This window comes from Oryctolagus cuniculus, chromosome 3, assembly GCF_964237555.1.
Source record: "Oryctolagus cuniculus chromosome 3, mOryCun1.1, whole genome shotgun sequence".
Taxonomy (NCBI): domain Eukaryota; kingdom Metazoa; phylum Chordata; class Mammalia; order Lagomorpha; family Leporidae; genus Oryctolagus; species Oryctolagus cuniculus.
The window spans coordinates 71,589,120-71,605,280 of record NC_091434.1 but is presented as its reverse complement, the minus strand read 5'-3'; the positions used below and the strand labels follow the sequence as shown (position 1 = coordinate 71,605,280).

Genomic DNA, 16,161 nt, shown 5'->3' with positions numbered 1-16,161 from the left:
GATAAGGGTTTAAATCTGCAATTATCAAACTTATGGTCCCGGGGCTTCATTATACTCCTTTTTTTTTGTATAAAGATCTTTCTTTAAATTATATTTAAGTTATACAAGTTTCATATGTTCCATATACACAGATTTAGGACATAGTGGCACTCCCCCTCCCTTTTTTATTTATTTGAAAGGCAGAGTTACAGACAGAAAGAGGAGTCTTCCACCTGCTGGTTCATTCCCTGAATGGCCACAAAGGCTCAGCTGGGCCAATCCAAAGCCAAGAACCAGGAGCTTTCTCTGGGTCTCCCATGTGGGTGCAGGGGCCCAAGCAGTTGGGCCACCTTCCACTGCTTTCCCTGGCCATAAGCAGAGCTGGATCGGAAGTGAAGCAGCCAGGACTCCAATAGGCTGACCTGCCCACATGGGATGCTGGCGCCTCAGGCAGAGGCCTAACCTACTACGCCACAGTGCTGCCATCACTATACCCTTAAAAAAAACCTTATTGAATACCTAAATGAGGTGATATCTAGGAGTCATGTTTATTCATATTTACTGAGATATTTTTTCATTTAAAAGTAACAATAACTCATTATATACTAATATGTAATATTTTTAAAGTAACTATATTTTCCAAAAAAAAAATCTGTGGGAATAACATGGATTCACACTTCTGCAAATCTTTTTAAATTGAGGTTTCATAGAAGGCAGCTGGATCCCGCTCTGCTACCACATTCAATTACACATAACACATCTCTGGACAACTCCACTCAAGGAGAGTTTAAAAGGGCAAATAAGGATTGCAAATAGAGTTTGGCCTTGTGGGCCCCCAGGGGCCACGGATGTAAAGAACTGCCACCGTTGAAAGACCGCACTTGGATTCATCCCAAAAAGTACCTGCTGACTGCTAGGCACCGTTCAAAGCAGCAGCTTCGGTCAGACGGCTGTCCGAGAGACACCCAAGGATCAGGGGCGAGGGGGTGACCTGTTACCAAAGCACCGGCCATGCAGGCGTCCCAGAAACAGGGGTTCCAGAGACTGGCGCCCACCCAAGGCTGCCAGCCCGGCCTGGCTGAGGTGGAGCCTGAAGGAGCCGAGGCAGCCTGAGGTCGGCTGGCAGGGCAGGGCCCAAGTAAGGAATTTGTAGTTTTAAGTTTAAATTACATGGCTACGTAAATGGGGGGCAGGGACGGGGTGGAAAACGGACGTCTATTGGACCGAGGAGAGTCGTCTGGAGTCAAGCACAAGAAGATAACTCAGCTTCCGGTAGATTCCCAGCCCTGACTGGGTTTAAAGCGGCTTAGCCACGAGGGCAGCAGGAAAAGGCGCGCGCGCTACCTCGGGGAAGCTTGGGTCTCGGCGCCCGCCGTAGACGTCGTGCCAGACGCGGCCCGTTGCCTTGGAGCCGGCGGGACGCGGTTGGGCCTCCACCCCCGGCCGCGGACCTCGGCCACCATGTCCGTGCTGGACGCGCTTTGGGAGGACCGGGACGTCCGCTTCGACGTGTCCTCACAGTGAGTTTCCCAAGGTCCCCTGGGACGTGTGGTGTGGTTTGAGAGCGGCGGCGCTAATTCGGGACCTGCGGGCGGAGGTTTGCGCCGGGCGTCCGCGCCTCGGGAGACCCCCCAGGCCGGCTGGGCCGCTGCGGCTCCCGGAGGCTGGCGCCACAGCAGGAGCGCGGCTACACTGCGGTTTCCGCCGCGTGCCATCTTCAGCCCGGTTCTGGCCCGGAGGACACTTGATGGATGTGTGGCCGGGCGTGGCAGGGACCAGCTAGGGCTTGGGCGTCAAAGTAATCCAAGTGAGCTTGGGATTTCAGTGTGGTGTGGCGGAAGGATCGCAGGACAGGGACTCAGGACACCGGGGCTCTAAACCTAGGTCTAGAATCGCGGCTCTTGACTTCCATCATTCTGAGCCTGAGACAGAGAGGGAGGAGTAATAAGCACTCGAGTGTGTGTCCATGGTAAGCTTTCGTCCTGTGACCCTCCGTCGCAGGGAGGAAGAGGAGGCCTGTTCCGGAGCCTCTCCAAACCACAGTCCCGTTTTTAAAGAGACGTAGAAACTTCCTGACTGTAAGTCCAGGCGGGAAAAAAAAAAAATGATGTCCATTGAAATATTAAGGAATGGGAAGCATTAAAGCTAACGTTCTTAATGGATGACGTGGAACTTTTTAGCCACTTAGTATTCCTTATCGTGGGCTGCACGTTCTTAGATGGAAGGGTGAAATATGGATGCGTTTCTCCGGCGTAGTTGTAGCTGGACACCTAAACACTTAGCATGGTGTTAGATCCTTTAATAAGTTGGGAGGAAAAGGAATTTGTGAAATTACAAACCGTAGTTAGCTATCGCACGTATTCTCTGACTTTTTCTGTCTTTCTTGGAGTGTTCATCATCGAGCAACAGTCCATGTCATTAATGTCTTCAATTTACTAAACATTTGTCAGATGCTTCCTATGTGCTAGTTACCGTGTGGATCGTTAGAGATAGGAAGTGGATCGCATACTCCTCCATTCTAGTGAGGCAGACAGACAACTAACTGTTCTGAATGTGGTAATTACCCTCCTGAAGTAATGAACAACAGGCCGAGAGATCATAGAAGCAGGACAATTCATTTTGCCGGAGAAGGCTCCAAGAAGAAATAGTGTTTGAGTTGGGCACCAGAGGCTGGGGAGGGCCTTTTCAGGGTCGCAGGAATGTCCACCACGGGGAAGAAGGAAAAGGGAAAGTTCCACATGGGTCAGAAGCAGAGTCCTGGAGGACTGAACCCTGTTGGCTGGGAAGCAGGGTCTATTACAGGAGAGGTTGTAGCTACAAATAGGAAGTGAAGCTAACTAGGTTGTGACATTTTCAGCTGAGGACTTACTTCCTGTTGTCTCCTGTGTGTGTTTGCTAACTCCCAAAGATGCTTTATATACCCCTGTTCTGCAGCCATTCCTTCCATAACTCCCTGATGTCCTTTCCTCTGCTTAGAAACCTCTAGGGGTGTTCTTCGTTGACCAGAGTAAGGCCCATCCCTACCAGCCTGACATTCGGTGTTCCCATAGCCTTCGTTATCCAGCTGTTTTTCTCTCACCACTTCTCAATACCTCTTCCCCAACCAAGCCAATCTTCTTGCGTGTCCTTGTGATTTCTTGCTCCTGGCCCTTAACTGTGGACTCTCCCCTTCGCCTTTCTTCCTGAAAATCTTGCCCCTTCTTCTTGTACTGGCTTAGTCCAGGTGCCACTGATTTCCAGCTTCTGGATGCTCTTGAAGACCTTTTATTAGTGAATGCATGAACACTTGCTGCAGTTTTATTTATACTTTTAACTGTTTTGTATGCATTTATGTTTTCTCCCTAAATAGATTGTAAGGGTATTGTAATTAAACAAAAATTTAAAAAATTTAAACCATTATATTTATTTTAGACAAATGAAAACAAGACCTGGAGAAGTCCTGATTGATTGTCTAGATTCAATTGAAGACACTAAAGGAAATAATGGTGATAGAGGTGAGTATACTTTCTCATTATTTTATATTTCTGGCTTAATTCACAAAGGTTTAACCATACTATCTGGAGAATATATGAAGCAACAGCATATGTAAATATACTTGTGAGGGGGGCTGGCATGGTGGCTCACTTGGTTAATCCTCTGCTTGCGGCACCAGCATCCCATATGGGCGTCGGGTTCTAGTCCTGGTTGCTCCTCTTCCATTCTGGCTCTCTGCTGTGGCCCCGGAAGGCAGTGGAGGATGGCCCAAGTCCTTGGGCCCTGCACCCGCATGGGAGACCAGGAGGAAGCACCTGGCTCCTGGTTTCGGATCAGTGTAGCTCCGGTTGTAGCAGCCATTTGGGGAGTGAACCAACGGAAGAAAGACCTTTATCTCTGTCTCTCTCTCACTGTCTGTAACTCTGCCTGTCAAATAAATAAATAAATACACACACACACACTTGTGAGAATGGGAAAGTTAAAATCCATACATGACACTTCCCGGGCTGAAGCAGAATGAGTGGTATTAACCAGTAGCCAGGGGTCTCTGGTTGCCCCTTACCTTCGGTCCTTCAGTAAGTCCAGGTTCTGATAAGTGCATGGCTCCGTTTAACTGTTAGAATTCCAGGAGCCCTGTTTGCAAGGGAAATGAGATACTTATGACCCTTGCAGCTCTCTCCCCCAAAAAGGACAAGGGGCCATGGAACCTAAGTAGATGCTAGCTGTGGTACATGGAGCCATACTTTGTTTTTAAGAAACCCAGGAGTAATGCAGTTACCTAAGATTAGCATCTGGAGATGTTGTGGGGAGCAGATTTAGTGCTGCATTATGTAGTCTATTTATAGGTCAAGTACTGGAACATCCTGTGAGACTTTTCTGTCACTGAGAAAGAGCCACAGCTGGACTCTAGAGTCCTTCCCATACCAGTTGTCCCCAAGACTGGAACTTAAAAAGCCCAGGCTACATATAGCAGCTATCCATAAGGCCAGTGACCAGTAAGCAGCAGGTCTTGGAAGCATCAATACTGGTTTTCCTTTTTAAAGATTTGTATGTTTGAGAGAATGACAGAGGTGGGGGAAGGGTGGAACAAAAGAGACAGAGTTATCAATATCCTCTATTTCCTGGGTCACTTCCCAAAAGGCCACAGTAGCCAAGCTGGGCCAGGCCAAAGCCAAGAGCCCAGAATTCCATCCGAGTCTCCCCTGTGGGTGGCAGGGCCCCAAGTACTTGGGCCATCATCCTCTGCTGCATTAACAGAGAGCTGGATTGGAAGCAGAGCAGCTGAGACTCGAACCAGCACTCTGATGTAGGATGTGGGTGTCCTGAGTGGCCAGATAACCTCTACACCACAGTGCCCACCCCCATTATTGTTTTTCAAGGATGAAAATAGGAGATGAGGTGTAGTAGCTTAATGTATCCAGAAAAGCCCTTTTTGGAGCAAACCACTTGCTGGGCAGAGGAGTGAATGGGGAAATGGAGGAGACTTCAATCAGGTAAGGGGATCAGTAAATCCTAGGGAAGGATCCATAACCCCTACACAGAACGTCTCTCTGCAGCCTCCAGAGTGGCCACTTGCCCTCTCAGCCTTTCTTCTGGTCTGCTCTGGGGTGAAATTATAAGCCTTTGCTATTATAAGCCTTTCTTCTCTGTGACCGGAACCTGTCACCATAGCGGCTTGTGGGTAGCTAGGGCCCACACTTAAAGGAGTCCTTATATCACATTTCTGAAATGTTCCCAGGTGAGAGTGAAATGTGACGATCTAGCAGCAAACAAGAAATCCTGGTTTATGCCATAGAGGTTTGAGTAATAATAATATCACCTTCAAGGTACCTGCATCTTAACAAAATCTGAGTTAACCTGAGAAAGCCAAGTGTAAGCTTGATGATGCTCATAGTTTGACAAAAACTCTTACGTGGCAGCCCGTCCACTACTACAGACAAAGACCATGGATAATAGAACTTTCTGTGAGTTGGCACTCATTGACTGCAGAGTCCTGGTGAAGCAGGTAGGACAAGAAAACCTTCCTGGACAGAAATCCCCACCACAGGGCCTGAAATCCTACTGTTAATAAAAACAGCTCTGTGTCTGCGAGACCTCAGAAACCTTTGTTCAGATGAAATTTGATAGTTGTATGAAGAATTGCTGGTTATGAGGAGATAGAAAAGGAAAGGAGAATCCTGCCTTCCAGCTGTCTTCCCCTACTTTCCAGCAGTTTGAAATGACCAAGTTAAGGCATTGCCCAGTTAGAAACCCTGTATTAAAACGATGAGTACCTCCAGAAGATTATCACGTTTAATCCACCTGGACATGCAGTGATCAGATTAGCTTTGTGCGTGGATGCTATGTGACAATGAAACAGGGGCAGCCGTATTTCAGCATTTGAGAGATTAGGAGAAACGGACAGCTGTATCTTGGTGTCTAGGAGGCTGGAGAGAAAAGTCCATGCACGGAACACTGGAGTCAGAGCTGTAGGATAAGGTCATTCAGGAGCAAAGAGGCAGTGTAGGAATGCTGGATACTTACAGGAGAAGTATCAAGAGCAGAAAAAATAAACCATTCACCAGAGGCTTAATAAGGCATTCCTACTCCTAAATTTTTTCTTGTGATCCTGATAGGAAAACATAAAAGAATTAATTAATAGATTTCTGGACTGATAGCCCAGTTGTAGAGGCAAAATGTCTCCTGAGAGAAATGGCATGAGGAAAGCATTAACCAATTTATTTAGTTTTTTTTTTTAATCTTTTTTTTTTTATTTTTTGACAGGCAGAGTGGACAGTGAGAGAGAGAGACAAAGAGAAAGGTCTTCCTTTGCTGTTGGTTCACCCTCCAATGGCTGCCGCGGCCGGCGCACTGCGGCCGGTGCACCACGCTGATCCGATGGCAGGAGCCAGGTGCTTCTCCTAGTCTCCCATGGGGTGCAGGGCCCAAGCACTTGGGCCATCCTCCACTGCACTCCCTGGCCACACAAGAGAGCTGGCCTGAAAGAGGGGCAACCGGGACAGAATCCGGCGCCCCGACCGGGACTAGAACCTGGTGTGCCGGTGCCACAAGGCAGAGGATTAGCCTAGTGAGCCGTGGCACCGGCCCCAATTTATTTAGTTTTTAAAAAGTTATAAAAATGAATTGGTAAACAATGAAAATATTTTTAAAATAATACATGTTAACATTTTGAAAGTTTACTATTTGTCAGTCACTGTTCTGGCTGGATCTTTTATATAATATTTAATCTCATTTCATAATAAAATGTATATATCTCTCTATACACACAGAAGTAGATATTACTATCTTTTTTTCCCTTCAAATACTGAGGAACAGAGAGGTTAGTTAACTTTTCTAAGATCACGTAGCTACTAAATGATGAATCAAATTGCCTACATTGCTTTCTAAACTGCTTTCTAAACTATCACATTATTCTCCAATCAGAAATTTTGAGTTTTCCTAAGTTTCAATCTTAAACCCCAACCCAACCCTCCTGCCTGCAGTGCTAATAGATGTAACTCTGAATTTCTTGGTATTGCATTGCAGAGCTGCTAGTTTGTCCACAACCTTTCTTTGCCTGTGCCACTGGTTTCCATTTGTCCCCCAGGTCCAGCACCCTCCGCCCTTCTCCCCTCACCCTGAGAAGATGGCTTATGTCAGTTATATCAAAGGGCTCCTCTGCACTCTGGCCTCCAGCCAGAAGAGCTGTGGCAGAAGATCAAAAGGAGGCAGAGAAGTGAGGCTTCAGTATTTATTTCCTGGGTTCTTTCCCAGTGCTAGGCTGGCTTTGTCTCTCCTCTCAAAGCAGTTGTCTCCATGAGTCTTATTCCTTCTAGATGTTCACTGCTCCCTCTTCTTGCCCCTTTGGCTCAGGGATGGTCGCAGGTTTGGTGATTCCTATGGTGCCTATGGCCTATATGGTTCCTAACCTCTCACCCATGCCTTTGTGGTACGTCTATTTGTAAATGAACTTTAGTCATCCATCCAGCCCACCGATGCAGTGCCTCATCTCCTGTGATCTTTTATGAACCTTGCCCTCCAGCCACGCTTCAGTACTTTTATTTGTCAAACATAACCTGTAATTTGCCACAGTCTCCTTCTGAGTGCCCTCCTTTTTTTCCATTTCTCATTTGCTATCCCATCTCACTCTGGTATTTATTAAGGCTTCGTTCCCCTGACTTTAGACATTCTGGGGGTTTTCAGGGAGGAGAGTATGACTTGGCTGTTTATTACCAAAATATTTCTGTAGTTATAATTTGGAAAACTGTTGTGTTTAAGAAGTTGAGTTTTATTATTTCATGATATCCTAATATGTGGGGAGCAACTGGGAGCAACTCAGACTAGACTAAGTTACTGGAATTAAGACTTATTCTATGCATCTGCTCTCCCACAATATGGCGCTGAGAAGGGAGAAACAGCTTCTACACAGCTGCCTCCAGTTCAACCAATAAACTGTAGGACTTGCTCCTGATTGGAGGAGAGCAGCGTACTCGGCGTGTGGGTAGCAGAGTTGGGATTGGTGGAAGAGGACTATAAAGGAGGAGAGAGACAACATGCACCAGGAACATCTAAGGGGAACATCTATCTGAAGGAACACCTGTGCAGCCCCCGAGAGAGCCGGCCAGCGGTGTGCCGCTCCCCCGCGGAAGTGGGGAAAGTGGCTAGGGGGAACCGCCCTTCCACGGAGGTGGAAGGGTCGGTAGCCAACCCAGAAAGAACCAGCAGCAAACCCGGGGAGGGCCGAGCAGACAAAAGAACAGCGCAGGGTCCTGTGTCGTTCCTCCGCGAAGAGGGGGAGCGACACTAATATGCTAATTGTGTTGTAAATATCTAAAACACATAGTTTACCATGCTCAGATTTATTTGACTTTCTTTCCTTTTTTTAAAAAAAAAAAAGATTTATTTATTTATTTGAAAGGCAGAGTTAGAGGAAGAGACAGAGAGATCTTCTGCCTGCTGATTTACTCCCCAAATGGCTGCAACAGCCAGAGCTGGGCTGCTGTAAAGCCAGGAGTCTCCCACATGGGTGCAGGGACCCAAGTACTTGGGCCATCTTCCACTGCTTTCCCAGGCATGTTAGCAGGGAGTAGATTGGAAGTGGAGCAGCCAAGACTCGAACCAGCACCCATATGGAATGCCAGTCCCATAGGCAGCAGCTTTACTCACTGTACCATGGCACCAGGCCCAACTTTGTTTTTTTTCTTTTTATTGTGGCATTCTTAGGAATTACTGTTATTCCACAGGACACATTTTGAGAAATAGTTTTTCTAACTTTGTATTTCAGTTTAGGGACATCAGTCTGATGCTAATAATGAGACATACAAAGCCAGAAACTGACTTCAGCCCGTTCAGCTTATAGCAAATTTGGGTATATAAGTATATGGAACATCTAGATGAGAACTACTAAGTGAATACTCCAGTGCAGCATTAGTGTATATATGAGCATCATTTGAAAACTGTAATATCGGTGAATGGCTTTATAATTATACTATCCCATACTCATTCTCAGTTGTACCCATGTGACCTAAAAACGGAGACTCTACAGCAGCTTCTACCAAGACAAAAACATAATACACACGAGCAGCATTGTAGTATAGGAGGTTAAGCTGTCTCTTGGGATGCTCACATTCCCTATCAGAGTGCCTGGGATCAGGTCCTACCTCTACCTTCACTTCCAGTCCAGCTCCCTGCTGTTGTCCTTGGGAGGCAGCAAATTCCTGTATCCCTTTTAAAATCCTCAGATTTTTGTCTTTCTGGATTCTGAATCATTCATTTTATATTTTACATACAAATATTTTCAATTAATATATATGAGAAAAACATCTATCACTGTTGCTACTAATATTGGGCTAGAAGTTCCATGTCCATGCTATTTTGTGCTACAAAAATGTGACCTTACATGAACTAATCTATTTTTGTTTGCTTTTAGGTAGACTCTTAGTAACAAATTTAAGAATTATTTGGCACTCTTTGGCATTACCCAGAGTCAATCTTTGTAAGTATCTTTGTTCAGTAATTTAAGGGGAAAAAAATCCTTTGTCAGGGAGTCGCATAGTAACTTTGGATACCACAAAAGCTGTATCATGAGATATGTAAAATTTGAAATTGATAAAAAGATTCAAAAACACTAGACTAACCAAACTGCATCATAATGCAAAATAAATGGCTTATTATTATTTTTCAATCTGTCTATTTTGTATCTTGAATACCTATGAGATAAGGGCTTCCATGTTGAATGGTTTTGTTTTTTGCTTTTGGTTGACAACTTGCTGTAACTTCTGTTTCAAGTAATCCCACAGAAGGGAGATCTAAGCTCTAATAAAAGTAGTGTCTTGTGTCCAATTTTGCTTCAATTTTTTTTTTAAGCTGTTACCCAGCTAGACTTTTTGCTTTTATGTGATGTGAAAATTTTCAGTAAATGATGCTGTTCAGGTTTTAGAGAAGCAGCTTCCTTTTTCCCATGTTATGAATGCTTTTATTTGTTGTTCAGAGGCAGAATTGACTTTCCAGTTCTTTTAATTATTTAACTTAAATTTGTAGTTTCATAAAAAAAAGTTTAATTGTTTTGCTATAAGTGTTTAATTTTTAAAATTAAGAATTCTGTTTATAGCTGTATTACAGAAGTTTTTTTCCCTAAGTTTAGTGTATCATGTTCTTTAAATTCTTTGCTTTTGAATTTTAGCCATCGGTTACAACTGCATATTGAATATTACAACAAGGATTGCTAACTCTGTAAGTCTGAAAAATCTTATTCTGAAAAAACATAAGATATTTGAGTTTAATACTTGTTTCACTTTAAATGAGAAATTCCTCTTAAAATCCAAACTTTTAAATAAATTTGTCTTTACAGAAATTGCGAGGTCAAACAGAAGCTCTTTATATACTAACAAAATGTAACAGTACTCGTTTTGAATTTATATTTACAAATTTGGTTCCTGGAAGTCCAAGACTTTTTACTTCTGTGATTGCAGTACACAGGTATTATGATACTTTATGAATTATTGAAAATTTTATTTATTTGAGAGACAGAAACAGATCGCTAATCTACTAGTTCCAATCCTCAAATGCCCACAGTAATCCCTGGCTGGGGCCAAAGCTGGAGGCTGTGAATGTCCAGGTCTCCCATGTGGGTGATAGGGACCCAACTACTTGAGCCGTCACCTGCTACCTCCCAGGATACACACCAGTAGGAAGCTGGAATGGGAAGCAGAGCTGAGACTTGATCCCAGGCACTCAATATGGAATGCAGACATCCCGAGTGCCATATTAACCAGTACACCAACTACCCATCCCTATTGACTACTCTGAAGACAATTCTGTAATATAGGGATTTACAGGGTAAGGTATGATGCTATCTTCTGCAAGCTCTATTGCTAGTGATATAGAAGTTTTTCATGTATTTCATACATTTTTGGTCATTTGTAATTTCTATTGTGAATTTCTTATACCCTTCTATTTTAAATTTTAATTTCTGTCATATTTCTTAGTTTACTAGTTTGGTATTTGATTTTTAATTTTGTTAAATTTTTAAATATACATAATTGTTTATTTTTTTTACTTACAATTCACACAACCTAAAATTCCACCTAACAAAATACATCAATAAAGGAAATAGATTATATAAGTGGGTTCTAAACTTATTAAGAAACTTAAATTTTAATGAGTAGAAAAGCTAGCCCAACTTCATGTGGACTAAGATTGCAACCAGCTGATCAAAAGTTAACCAGAGTTTTCTTTTCCATATTATTTTTCAGAATGGAGACATGGAAAGGAACAAAGTAATAGGGTTTTTATTCTCTCCCTGTCTCTCCGTCTCTCTCCCTCTCTACTTTTCCCTTCCTCTCCTCAGTCTCCTTTGAAATTGTACAGACTCATTCTGTTTTTCTGAATGGAGGTGGATGTGAGCAGTGTCAGCAGATTGTGGTGTACAGAATAATTGAACCCCTCTTTATGTCAAAGAATAATAGTACCTTTGACTAAAACTAGAAATTGAAGAAAGGGAAGCATTTGATAGGAAAACAGAAAATACATTCCTATCATTGAGGCTGTATGATGTGTATTACCTTGAAAATTAGACATCTAAAAAAATAGGTTACTAGAATAAAGTGAGCAAGAACTATACTAAAATAAGAGAGAGGTCTACAGAAAACTATATTCACCAAAGCTTATTGAAAGGAAATTTGAGTGATGGACATAAACACGAATGTGTGTTTTGAGTGAGTGAGTAATCAAAGCCTAAGTCAATTTTGGTTCTTCTTTATAGAGCCTATGAGACGTCTAAAATGTATCGTGATTTTAAATTGAGAAGTGCACTGATTCAAAATAAGCAACTGAGATTATTACCACAAGAACATGTATATGATAAAATCAATGGAGTATGGAATTTATCCAGTGATCAGGTATTGTGCAAACAACTGATGAATTTTGGGGTTTTATGAACATTTTTTCATTCTTGTTTGGGTTCATACAGTCATTCCACTGTAATTAAATTCAGTATTACAGCATTTGATAAATTATCATCATAACTCTTGGTATAAAATAATCTTCTGGTATCTAATTTTATTATTTTATGCTCTTTTTAGCAACTTTTGTTCTGTATAGGATTTGGAGCTGGAATGAACCTTTGGAATCATCTGGCTGGGTCACCTTTTCTCATAGATTAAAAACTCAGTTCCCAGGAGTTGCGTTCTTGCTCATTCAGTTTGCCCCATACTATATTGCCCTCTACCTCTTGATAACTTGTGCTAGTGAAAGAGACCATACTGAGGACAATCATGGAAGCCTTTTAATATGATTTTTGAGAATTAAAACATGCAACTCATGTTGATGACTCTTAAATCCATTCTAATTTTTCTTTTCCTTTTGAAGTTACTACCATTTGGAACGTGTAAGCCCGTAATAGCTGAAACAAGTAAACGTAATTAAGTTTTCTAGAGAAAATTTTATCTCTTACTAAGAATAGTTTTCAGCTTGTGTGTATGTTATAAACTAGGCTGATAACCACTGTTGTATTTGAATGAAATGCTTCTTGCTAAAGCATTGAATCATATACATAAATTGTAAATAAACCTTGCTCATTTGGGGAGATTTGGTTTTAAACTGATAAACGTTCTATAGGATATAGACAGCTCCCCATATGAATAATTCTTTCTCATTCTTTGGGTCAGGGGTCAGCAACATTTTTCTGTGAGAGGATAAATAATAAATATGTCTTGCCATTGTAGCATGAAACCAGCTGTTTGATGTAAAGTGAGCTTGGCTGTGTATCTGTAAAACTCCACTTATGGACACTGATGTTTGAATTTAATACAGTATTTATATGTTGCAAAGTATTCTTTTGACTTTTTTCCAACCATTTACAAATGTAAACATTTTTATTAGCTGTGGGCCCATGGGCTGTGGTTTACCAGCCTCTGCTTTAGATCATAGCTTAGATGTCACTTTTTAAAAGCAGCTTTCCATGAGTTCCGCTGCAGCTTGTACTTAACAAATGTACTCCAAATCATTACTACTATAAGATAGAGAGTGTGGCTATAGCTCCACATTAGATTGCAGGCTTTATAATGGTAGGGGGGTGTTACTCTGTTGTTAGATCCTTACCACCTAGGACATGGCATTACCTTTTTTTTTTTTTTTTTTTTTTAATTTATTTGACAGGTAGAGTTATAGACAATGAGAGAGAGAGACAGAGAAAGGTCTTCCCTCCATTGGTTCATTCCCTAAATGGCCGCCACAGCCGGTGCTGCACCAATCCGAAGCCAGGAGCCAGGTGCTTCTTCCTGGTCTCTCACGCAGGTACAGGGGCCCAAGCACTTGGGCCATCCTCCACTGCCCTCCCAGGCCACAGAATAGAGCTGGACTGGAAGAGGAGCAACCGGGACTAGAACCCGGCACCCTTATGGGGTGCTGGCGCTGCAGGCAGAGGATTAACCAAGTGAGCTGCGGCACCAGCCCCGTGGCATTACTTTTTTAAAGATTTATTTTATTTATTTGAAAGAGTTACAGAGAGGTTGAGACAGAGAGAGAGGTCTTCCATCCACTGGTTCACTCCCCAAATGGCTGCAATGGCCAGAGCTGAGCCGATCCAGAGCCAGGAGCCAGGAGCCAGAGCCAGTATCTTCTTCCGGGTCTCCCACGCAGGTGCAGAGCCCATGGACTTAGGCCATCTTCTACTGCTTTCCCAGGCCATGAGCAGAGTAGCTGGATCAGAAGTGGAGCAGCAGGACTCAAACCGGTGCCCATGTGGGATGCCAGTGCTGCTAGTCAGGGCTTCAACCTGCTCCACAGCAGCAGCCCAGTACCTGGCATTTTTGATTAATCAGGTTTTGATTAATGTCTCAGGATTATCACATATTTCATTTTATTAAAAATAATGGTTATTGTCAACCTAAGTTTCATTCATTGAAAAACAAGAAGATATAAAACTTATTCTCGTTTTTTAAAAATATTTATTTAGTTTATTTGAAAGTCAGAGTTATGCAGAGAGAGAGAGAGTTCTTCCATCCGATGGTTCACTCCCCAGATGGCCGCAATGGCCAGAGATGCGTTGATCCGAAGCCAGGAGCCAGGAGCTCGTTCTGGGTCTCCCATGTAGGTGCAGGGCCCCAAGGACGTGGGCCATCTTCTACTTCTTTCCCAGGCCATAGCAGAGAGCTGGATGGGAAGTGGAGCAGCCGGGTCTTGAACCAGTGCCCATATGGGATGCTGGCACTGCCGGCCAGGGCATTAACCCATTGCACCACAGCACCGGCCCCTATTATTATTTTAAACTGTCCTTGGGAGTTTCTGAATTATTCTCTTTTTTCAAAATAAGAGGAAACAATGACATAAAGAATTATTCCTTATAAATTCAGACTTAGTATTAATTAGTGGGATTTGATGAGGGAATAAGGAAGGCTAGCATGTTTTCTTTAGCAATTTCTTACAAGAAGAGAGTGGAGGGGAAGAAATAAATACTTACACATGTGTTTGTTTTCATCTCTGGTGTTTCAAGTCTGGTCATTCCAGAAGACGGCCTCTTAGGTTCTGGTTTTGATTGTGTATTAATATTTTATGCTCAACTTGAAAGTTCAGAATAAGGCCGGCACCGCAGGTCACTAGGCTAATCCTCCGCCTGTGGCGCCGGCACTCCGGGTTCTAGTCCCAGTTGGGGCGCTGGTTCTGACCCGGTTGTTCCTCTTCCAGTCCAGCTCTCTTCTGTGGCCCGGGAGGGCAGTGGAGGATGGCCCAAGTGCTTGGGCCCTGCACCCACATGGGAGACCAGGAGGAAGCACCTGGCTCCTCTCTTCGGATCGGCGCGGTGCCAGCCATTGTAGCCATTTGGGGAGTGAACCAATGGATGGAAGACCTTTGTCTCTGTCTCTCCCTCTCACTGTCTGTAACTTTACATCTCGAATAAATAAATAAAATCTTATAAAAAAACGGAAGTGAACATTGATTAATCTATCCTTCTGTATTTTACAGGGAAATTTAGGAACTTTTTTTATTACCAATGTGAGAATTGTGTGGCATGCTAATATGAATGACAGTTTTAATGTCAGTATACCCTATCTGCAAATTGTAAGTACATGCTAACCTTATTCTAATGCAGAATAATTCCTGTTCAGCAGTCAATAGGACTTTGCAGATTTAATGCATTTTTCTGTCTCCTTTTTTAAGTGTATATCAACTTCTTGCAGGTTCTGTCTTAGCCACTGTCACCTCCAGCCACTCACTTGGTTAGATTACCTATTGACAGCCAGGTGCCAGTGTTCCATGGTTCTTAACTGGGATTGTGTGTACTCCTGGTGAAGTGTAAAGTAGTTAGATGACAGGCCAGGCTTTCATAACAATACTGTTAAAGCTTTTCTCTTTATTCTCTCTTTTTCTCAGAGTTCAACTTCCAGTGCCCATCTATCTGGAAGTGTGATGTGTTATCACCCAACATAGAATACCCATCTCTGGGCTTTTGGTCTTCTGGTTTAATGTTAGATACGCTGTGGCTCTCCATTAACCCCCAGCATGTTTTATGTGTGTATCACTTTTTGACAGGCACCATCTGCCATTGTGCTGTTACCCCTCCTCTGTTCTCCCAGACCACTGGAGTCACTGCCTGTCTCCTACTGACAATCATTACCAATAATGAATGCCCATAAGCTGACTTTTTAAATGTTTGTTTTTATTTATTTGAAAGGCAGAATAAGAGAGAAATCTCCTATAAACTGATTTACCCCAAATGCACTCAACAGCTGGGTCTGGGCCATGCCAAAGCCATAAGCCAGGAACTCCATTTGGGTCTCCCTGGTAGGTGGCAAAGACGAGCCATCATCTGCTGCCTGCCTCCCATGGTGTGCATTAGCAGGAAGCTGGATTGAAAGCAGTGGTGGGTGGTACTCAGTCCCGGGCACTCCAATATAGGATGTAGGGCTACCCAGCAGCCACCTAACCCACTGCACCACAAAGTCTGCCCCACCATTAGCTTATTCAAAAAAAATGGAAATTCAAGTTTTGTTTGTTTTGTTTGTTTGTTTTTTTTGACAGGCAGAGTGGACAGTGAGAGAGAGAGACAGAGAGAAAGGTCTTCCTTTGCCGTTGGTTCACCCTCCAATGGCCACCGCAGCCAGCGCGCTGCGGCCAGCGCACCTCGCTGATCCGATGGCAGGAGCCAGGAGCCAGGTGCTTTTCCTGGTCTCCCATGGGGTGCAGGGCCCAAGCACCTGGGCCATCCTCCACTGCACTCCCTGGCCACAG

At 43.5% G+C, this 16,161-nt stretch overlaps 1 protein-coding gene across 3 annotated transcripts in view; it reads left to right on the top strand.

Moving 5' to 3' along the window:
* Positions 1-1,307: 1,307 nt before the first annotated feature.
* BBS5 (Bardet-Biedl syndrome 5) overlaps positions 1,308-16,161 on the top strand; it is a 26,273-nt gene continuing 11,419 nt past the window's right edge. The window contains exons 1-7 of one of the 3 annotated variants that reach the window (XM_002712271.5): positions 1,308-1,499; positions 3,391-3,473; positions 9,362-9,427; positions 10,115-10,164; positions 10,283-10,410; positions 11,696-11,831; positions 14,896-14,991. In XM_002712271.5, coding sequence (XP_002712317.1) covers positions 1,441-1,499; positions 3,391-3,473; positions 9,362-9,427; positions 10,115-10,164; positions 10,283-10,410; positions 11,696-11,831; positions 14,896-14,991 — 618 coding nt within the window. In that variant the 5' untranslated portion in view covers positions 1,308-1,440. The remainder of the gene's footprint in view (positions 1,500-3,390; positions 3,474-9,361; positions 9,428-10,114; positions 10,165-10,282; positions 10,411-11,695; positions 11,832-14,895; positions 14,992-16,161) is intronic. The other 2 variants (XM_051849443.1, XM_017342911.2) reach the window with 2 other exon arrangements.